Consider the following 9,266-nt stretch of genomic DNA (forward strand, 5'->3'; position numbering starts at 1 on the left):
TAACCCTTTACCCCAATCTGTGATAGGCTGTGCCCATAGGACACAGCAGTGAAAAGAGGAAACATGTGTGATGCACGCCCCAGGGGAAAGTGGTTCTGATAGAATGTCCATGGACAACCCCCCTCCCGCCACCCTCTGGTGCGTCTCCGGGCTCGCCCGTACAATCGGCGACCCGGAGAAAGAATCCGCCGCTGCACGGTGATCATGGAGATTTACGGTGACCAGATGGTCCCCAGTCATTTCTATTACCTTCGGAGGCCCGGGCACAACGTAAGGCCCGGGTGTGAAAGTAAACAAAGCCGAGCTCTCAGCTGGAAAAGAAAGAAAAATTGGTCATTTTTTTTTTTTTAACTTTAATTTTTTTATTTTTACTTTCTCTTTAAATTTAGTTATTTTTTTATTACTTTTATTCCTATTACAAGCAATGTAAACATACCTTGTAATAGGAATGGTGTGTGACAGGTCCTCTTTATGGAGAGATGTGGGAGGCTGGAATTGAGATATAAAAAAAAAAAAAAAAAAAGACCAATTTTTCTATCTCAATATTTCCAGCCTCCCACAAGTCTCCATAAAGAGGACCTGTCACACACCATTCCTATTACAAGGTATGTTTACATTCCTTGTAATAGGAATAAAAGTAATCAAAAAATAAATAAATTTAAAGAGAAAGTAAAAATAAATAATAAAAAAAGAATTAAAAGCGCCCCCGTGTGCTCGCGCGCAGAAGTGAACACACGCGCAAGTCACGCCTGCATATGTAAACAGCATTCAAATCACACATGTGAGGTATCGCCGCGTGCGCTAGAGCAAGAGCAACAATTCTAGTACTAGACCTCCTCTAACTCTTTTTACATACCAAAGTTTGGCCCCATTCCACAAGTGTGCGCAATTTTAAAGCGTGACATGTTGGGTATCTATTTACTTGGTGTAACATCATCTTTCACAATATACAAAAAAATTGGGCTGAATTTACTGTGTTTTTATTTTTTAAATTCATGAAACAGTTTTTTCTCCAAAAAAAAAAAAACGTGTTTGAAAAATTGTTGCGCAAATACCGTGTGACATAAAAAGTTGCAACGACTGACATTTTATTCCCTAGGGTCTCTGCTAAAAAAAACATATATAATGTTTGGGGTTTTTGAGTAATTTTCTAGCAAAAAAAAAAAAGATGATTTTTACATGTAGGAGAGGAGTGCCAGAAATAGGCTCGATATGGAAGTGGTTAATAAAAGGTTTTGCACCAGAGCTTGTGCGACCCTCTTCTTTGCTTAATGCACATTGGGAGGAGCTCACAGTGTGCAGTGAAATCAGAGTAAACAATTCCAGTACAGGAGAGGAGGCGGTACAACTGCAAGACTGAAGGGAAGGCTGGAGGTCAGCTCTAAGACAATGCTTCATTCTGAGCTTGACCTCAATTTACAGATTTGGATTGTCACCGATCGTCCTGCATGTCCTCTCACATGATCTCTACTCATTGTCTAAAACCTTTCACTTCCCCTTCACTTTGAACTAGTGTGTGCAAAGTTCAGTACGATTCATTAAAAAGTGTAACTAAAGGTGACACTTTTCTTTTCATATTAGATAGAGTAAGTCCGGTTCATATATATGCGATGCAGGAGCCAATGCGATTCAGTAATAGAGTCGGGGAGGTGCTGGCATGGTCAGGAAGGCCTTTTTCTGACATTTGTTCTTTTTTAGTAAAAATCTGTATTTTTTGCTACAAAATTACTTAGAACCCCTAAATAAATATTATAGATAGATAGATAGATAGATAGATAGATAGATAGATAGATAGATAGATAGATAGATAGATAGATAGATAGATAGATAGATAATATTTTATAATATTATAAATATAATATTTTATAAATATTTATATATTTTTTTATAAGCAGATAGCAGATCGTTGCAATATTTTATGTCACACTGTATTTGCGCAGCGTTCTTACAAACACAATTTTTTGGAAAAAAATACACTTTAATGAATTAAAAAAAAAACTAAAAACAGTAAAGTTAGCCCAATTTTTTTGTATAATGTGAAAGATGATGTTACGCCGAGTAAATAGATACCTAACATGTCACACTTTGAAATTGCGCACACTCGTGGAATGGCCACAAACTGTGGTACTTAAAAATCTTCATAGGTGATGTTTGAAGAATTTTTGCAGGTCACCTTGTTTGGGCTGCATTCACACCTGAGCATTTCAAAGTTGCGCGTTCTTTACCGCAATTTTGTTTAGGTCACCAATGTAAAAGGCAGAAAAACACCTGTAATCTGCCCCAAAGAAGATCATGCTCTTTTTTTTTTAGCTTAGAGCGTTTTTCAGGCATTTTGCTTCAGGTGACAAAACGCTCAGATGTGAACAGGTGCCAATAAAATGAATGGGATTTTGCTTGTTGGGTGTTTTTCGGGCGTTTTACGAGGGTTTTATGAGCTGCAAATGCTCAGGTGTGAATGCAGCCTTAGAGTTACAGAGGAGGCCTAGTGCTCAGACCCAATGTGCGTGGCCGGCGGTGGCGATCACGTGCACGAGCGCCGGCACAGGGATTTGTGTGTGTAAACACACAAATCCCTGTGCTGTCAGAGGAAAGGAGACATGTCGTTTGTTCCTAGTAAGTAGGAAAAACAATATGTCTCCTCTCCTACTCAGTCCCATCCCCATACAGTTAGAACACAGTGAGGGAACACTTGATCGCCCCCTAGTGTTAACCCCTTCCCTACCAGTGTCATTTACACAGTAATCAGTGCATTTTTATAGCACTGATCGCTGTATAGATGTCAATGGTCCCAAAAATGTGTCAAACGTGTCCAATCTGTCCGTTGCAATGTCGCAACACCGATAAAAAACGCAGATCATCGCCATTACTAGTAAAATAAATAAATAAAAATGCCATAAATCTTTCCCAAAGTTTGTAGACGCTATAACTTTTGCGCAAACCAATCAATATACGCTTATTGCAATTTTTTTTTTACCAAAAATATGTAGAAGAATATATGTTAGCCTAAACTGATGAATAAATTTGTTTTTTAAAAACATTTTTGGGGATATTTATTATAGCAAAAGGTAAAAAAATATTGTTTTTTTTTTCAAAATTGTCGCTCTTTTTTTTGTTTATAATCCAAAAAAAAAAAACCCGCAGAGGTGATCAAATACCACCAAAAGAAAGCTCTATTTGTGGGGAAAAAACGATGCAAACTTTGTTTGGGTACAGCATTGCATGACCGCACAATTGCCAGTTAAAGTGATGCAGTGCCAAATTGTAAAAAAAAGTGCTCTGGTCAGGAAGGGGGTAAAACCTTCTGGGGCTGAAGTGGTTAAAAGCGAAAAAAAAAAAAAATGTTAAGAATATGTAATTCTTTAATTATTCTCTCTATTATATAATCAGAAATACAAAAATACATATCAAAAATTACATTAAAAAAAAATGTAATTTTGACTTTAGAAAAAAAAAATCCCTTTAAGCCCGAGAGGCGGAAGTGATGTCACATAGAGCATAGAGCCAAGTGGGGACCATGTTGCCCTCACTTGACTTCCTGCCCAGCCACCGATCGGACTGCTTCTGGGTTTATGAACGGCTCCGGTAAACCCCGGTGTTTAACTTCAAAGGACCGTATATACTCGAGTATAAGCTGAGTTTTTCAGCACATTTTTTTGTGCTGAAAGTGCCCCCCTCTGCTTATACTACAACATATCCAAAGCTGGGGTTCCTAGCACCAAGTGGCCCCGAGATATGGGGCCCCAAAATCGGTTCATAAAATGTCATTCCCTGCTGCAGAAAAGTGCTTGACATTTTCCGAACCTAATTTGGGGCCCCGTATCTCGGGGCCACTTGGTTCTAGGAACCCCAGCTTTGGATATGTTGTAGTTCTAGCTCCACTTGGTGTGCACACTAAATTTGGGGTTCTTAGCACCAAGTGGCCCCAAAATACGGGGCACCAAAATCAGTCAACTGTGTCCATCTGCAGCAATGACATTTCGGGACCCTTTGGGTCCACAGACCCCAAATTTTGGCTGGAGCTAGGGGGGCATCTAGGAACCCTTAACTACAGAGTTTGAATTTCGGGGGACCTATGGCTGCAAATGGGCATTGTTGACCCTCTTTTCCACTTACAGTAGCTGCGCATTTCTCACCCTAGGCTTGTACTCGAGTCAATAAGTTTTCCCAGTTTTTTGTGGTAAAATTAGGTGCCTCGGCTTATATTCGGGTCGGCTTATACTCGAGTATATACGGTATATTTACAGTTAGGTGATCAGCAAGTGTTAATGAGCGCTTTGTTTATGTGGCTGGACCCAGCTGAAGCTGCATGCAGGCACCCTGTGTCTCTCTATGGGGATGCAGTAGCTGTAAGGACACATCTGCTCTTACCAATGTGACGGGAGGGGTGGGTGACCCCGGATGCAGACAGTGAGCTTTCAGTGTCATTTATCCACCCCTCCCCTCCTGTCACATTAGGACGAGCGGCTGTGTCCTTACAGCTACTGCATCCCCATAGAGAGACACAGGCTGCCTGCACACAGCTCCAGCCACATAAACAAGGCGCTCATTAATTGTGTACGGTCCTCGCCCGTGTGAATGAGGCCTAAATGTCACCTTGTGGAAGAGCTGGTAGAGGACACCCAGGCGATATCCCAACCACAGCAGTACGAAGGTCACCAGAGTTCCGAGGACAGCGCCTGCAGAATGCACACAGCAACAATCCGAGTCCATTGAAACCTCTTCAGAGTGCCCTGCAATACACAGAGAACAGAACATAGGATTATAGAATAGAACATAATATAAAGGATTGTTCTAATGAATACAAATGTAGAGGAGACGCTGGGGCAGAGAAGCTCTGTCAGGTGTTTACTGCCATTAAGGATGAACTCAGGTGGGCTCAGACACGAGTTTAAACTCACCTAAGCGAATCTGCTAGGAAGCTGCATTTATTTAAAACATTCAACTGCAACTGGTGCAAACGAGCCTTCGGAGTGGTAAGGGGTTAGAACCACTGTCAGGCAGGGTGGATGAAAATCTATGTTTTTTTAAAATAAAAAAAATCAGATTTTTAATTTTATTTAAATCTGATTTTTTTTTTTTTTTTATCAAATTTATTAAAAAAAAAATGCTTTTGGAGTAAAAATCTAAAATATAGTTTTCCATTTAAGATAGATTAATAATTGAGTTTATTCAGCATGAAATGGAGCTTAGTTATGTAGCATGAGGCTGTATATTCTGCAATATTTACATTTTTGGTAAACTCATTCAATGAATCCAAGCTCTGCAAGCTGAGATAACATGCACTGCATTGATGCATTCACACAATTTCACAGTAACCATGAGATAAAACAAAGTTCAGGAATATTCCTTTGTCCGATTGTTTTGCAAATCTATGTACACTACAAACTGTATGATTGGATCGGTTCTGATATCGCTGTTTTACTAACCTGACAGCTTATTGTTCTAAATAGGAAACCTTCATTTTGTTTGCAAATATTAAGCACTTTCCTCCCGCCATATAGCAAATTGACGGCCGGAAAGTGGGTAAAGAGCCTCTGACGTAGGCTCTTTACCACATGATCAGCTGTGTCCAATCACAGTGTATCAGCTTTTCCTTTACTTGCGCTGACAGGCACGAGTAGAGGAGAGCCGATCGGCTGCTCTCCTGATGGGGGGGGTCTGCGCTGATTGATTATCAGTGCAGCCCCCCTGAGGATGCCCACCCTTGCCCACCAGGGATGCCCACCCATGGCCACTAGGGACGCCCACTAGAACCCACCAGGGATGCCCATTAGGGATGCCTGCCAGTGCCTCCTGATCAGTGCCACCTATGAGTGCCCATCAGTGCTGCTCATCAGTGCCACGTCATCAGTGCCAATCAGTACTGCCTCATCAGTGCCCGTTAGTGAAGGAGAAAACTTATTTAAAACGTTTTGTAACAGAAACGAAGAAAAAAACATTTGTTTTCAAAATTTTCAGTCTTTTTTTATTTGCAGCGCAACAAAATAAAAACCCCAGAGGTGATCAAATATCACCAAAAGAAGGCTTCATTTGTGGGAACAAAATGATAAAAATTTAGTTTGGGTACAGTGTAGCATGACCGCTCAATTGTCATTCAAAGTGTGAGAGCGATGAAAGCTGGAAACTGGTTTGGGCAGGAAGAGGGGAAGTGCCCGGTATTGAAGAGCTTAAAAATAGAAAACCTTCATTTTGTTTGCAAATATTTAAGATTCTAACTACCAGCAAGAATGAGTACATTTAAAGAGCACCTGTCATTTCAGATCCATCATGGCAGCGCCTGTTAACGGGCATCCACTCATCTGCTGCCACCACGTCCCTCACCTTGTTGTGTCACTGCCGCATCACCAGCCGTCCCATTAACCACTTCAGCCCCAGAAGAATTTACCCCTTTCCTGACCAGGCCCTTTTTTGAGATGCGGCACTGCGTCTCTTTAACTGACAATTGCGCGGTCGTGCGACGTTGTACCCAAACAAAATTGACGCCCTTTTTTTTCCCCACAAAGAGAGCTTTCCTTTGGTGGTATTTGATCACTTCTGCGGCTTTTATTTTTTTTTTTCACTATAGACAAAAAAAAAAGAGCAATCATTTTGAAAAAGAAAAACAATATTTTTTACTTTTTGCTATAATAAATATCCCCAAAAAATATATATAAAAAAAAACGCATTTCTTCCACAGTTTAGGCCAATATGTATTCTTCTACAAATTTTTGGTAAAAAAAAAGAAAGGGAGGAAGGAGTCGGTTTTTGACAAGTCCTTTATTAAAAAAATAGCTCTCTGCCTTCTCCTGCAACGTGGTCTTCTGCTTCGCCGCCGGTTACCCGCTAACAAAAAAGTCCGCCCTTGTCCTGATGCTGTCTCTCCCGGTGCCGTCTTCTCCCGCCGCTGTCTCTCCCGATGCCATCTTCTCCCGCCGCTGTCCCTCCCGGTGCCGTCTTCTCCCGCCGCTGTCCCTCCCGGTGCCGTCTTCTCCCGCCACTGTCCCTCCCGGTGCCGTCTTCTCCCGCCGCTGTCTCTCCCGGTGCCGTCTTCTCCTGCCCCTGTCTTCTTCCGGTTACCCGCTAACAAAAAAAAAGTCCACTCTTGTCCTGATGCTGTCTTTCTCCATTGTGACGTTCCCCCCCCCCACTGTCTGACATCTCTTATGTAGCCATGGCCATCCAATGACATCACCCAGAGAGCCTGGCCCCTTGTGACATCACAAGGGGCAGGCTCTCTGCGTGACGTCATTGGATGGCCATGCACCATGGCTACATAAGAGATGTCAGAAAGCGGGGGGGGGGGGGGGACGTCACAATGGAGAAAGACAGCATCAGGACAAGAGTGGACTTTTTTTTTTGTTAGCGGGTAACCGGAAGAAGACAGGGGCAGGAGAAGACGGCACCGGGAGAGACAGCACCGGGAGAAGACGGCACGAGAAGACGGCACCGGGAGGGACAGCGGCGGGAGAAGACGGCACCGGGAGGGACAGCGGCGGGAGAAGACGGCACCGGGAGGGACAGCGGCGGGAGAAGACGGCACCGGGAGGGACAGCGGCGGGAGAAGACGGCACCGGGAGGGACAGCGGCGGGAGAAGACGGCACCGGGAGGGACAGCGGCGGGAGAAGACGGCACCGGGAGGGACAGCGGCGGCAGAAGACGGCACCGGGAGAATTTTTTTAAAAATTAAGGACTTGTCAAAAACCGTCTTGTTTTTTTTTTTTTCATTTCACTGCTTTTTTGGTGAATTGGTAGGGGTACGATATGGACTGGGATGGGATTTGGGGATCCCACCCCATTTTTTTTGTGAATTTTTTTTAGCCGGCAATTTTTTTCTTTACATTCAGCGGTCAGCAGGGAAGCCCACTGACAGCTGATGACTCATCCGTTGATAAGGACGCAGCGGCCGGCTTCCTGACCCACTCCTTAGCAACCAGCTATATACAGTGAATGTAAACAAGCAAAAAAAAAGACAAAGTCGCAAATTGCGGCAAAAACTCGGTTACAAAAACGCAAAAAGCACAGCAAAAAGTACTGCAGAAATGCTCAAAAGCAACATAAATGTGAATCAAGCCTTAGGGCTGAGCAAACGGTGATTTTGTAGTGCCAGTTTAAACCAAGAATCGCACGATTCCTCTGCAATTCAGTGTGATGTGAGCTGGCTAAAAATCGCACTGGATCACACCAAAAGTAATGCACTACTTTTAAAAATCCACTGCAACCAGATCACATGATTGCAACCATGCGATCCGGTGCAGGCAAACACACTGCGTTTGGGGTGTCATTAGGAACCTACTGACACCCGCTGCAGATCGCACATGCGGTGCATTTAGAACACTGTGCAGGGAATGGGCATGGATCGAAGGTTTCCAGCAGCGCGGTTCTCAGCCCCGGTGCACACTAGAACACAGTGTGGGAAACCCGCGATGCGCGCACCTTTACCGCACTGCGTTCAAATCGCACTGCCCTTGCAATCTGCAGTAGGTGTCAGTGCAATCTTAACGACACCCCAAAAACACAAGTCACGAACGCAGTGCGTTTGCCTGCACCGGATTACATTGGTACCAAACGACCGTGCGATCTGGTTTGCATGGCGTTTCTCAAATTGACGCACGCACTACTTCCAGCGTTATTTGAGCCTCTTCAAAATGAAGGGGCTCAAACTGCACCGCACTGAATCGCATGTGAATTGCATAGGAATCTGGTGTGCTTCCTGTGCGATTCATAGTGTGAACCATATTGCTCCTATTATCAATCGAATGGCAGCTGTAAACGCAGGTGTGACGGCGCAGCACTTACACGGTTAAAACGGGCGGGGGGGAGGAGGCGTCATTATCTCCTCTTCAGTGCCTGACAAGTGATACAAGCACAGATCACTCTTCAGAGTCGCAGCAGTTTAAATGCAAGTCTAAAGTTAGACTAACGATCGCATATTCAGTTACAACACACGTTAGCAGAATGAAAGAAAGTTTCCACCGCCGCCTCCCTGATATGTGAAAGAACAGAGCCCAGGGAGGACAGGTCCAAAGTCCCAGCAAAGCAGCTTGTGCACCAAGGATCACTGACAGAGCACACAGCACAGCCATGGATGGGATCCAGCAGATCACAGGACACAACTCTGCAATCCTATAGAGATCAGTATAGAGGAGATCAATGTATGGACACACATAGACAAGAGGAAACACATGCAACTTACACTGCCTGAGACCAGGAGACAGATCTCTGCTGCTGCTTCCTGCATGGAGGAGCCCCAGACACCCCCTCCCCCCCTCATCATTACCCAGAGATC

At 43.8% G+C, this 9,266-nt stretch overlaps 1 protein-coding gene across 1 annotated transcript in view; it reads right to left on the bottom strand.

The window, feature by feature from the left end:
- ILVBL (ilvB acetolactate synthase like) overlaps nt 1–9,266 on the bottom strand; it is a 74,238-nt gene extending 64,972 nt beyond the window's left edge. Inside the window, exons 1-2 of the mRNA XM_073603386.1 lie at nt 9,174–9,266; nt 4,594–4,730 (exon numbers count right to left, since the gene is read on the bottom strand). Coding sequence (XP_073459487.1) covers nt 4,594–4,710 — 117 coding nt within the window. The 5' untranslated portion in view covers nt 4,711–4,730; nt 9,174–9,266. The remainder of the gene's footprint in view (nt 1–4,593; nt 4,731–9,173) is intronic.

Source organism: Aquarana catesbeiana, linkage group LG10 (genome assembly GCF_042186555.1).
Source record: "Aquarana catesbeiana isolate 2022-GZ linkage group LG10, ASM4218655v1, whole genome shotgun sequence".
NCBI lineage: Eukaryota > Metazoa > Chordata > Amphibia > Anura > Ranidae > Aquarana > Aquarana catesbeiana.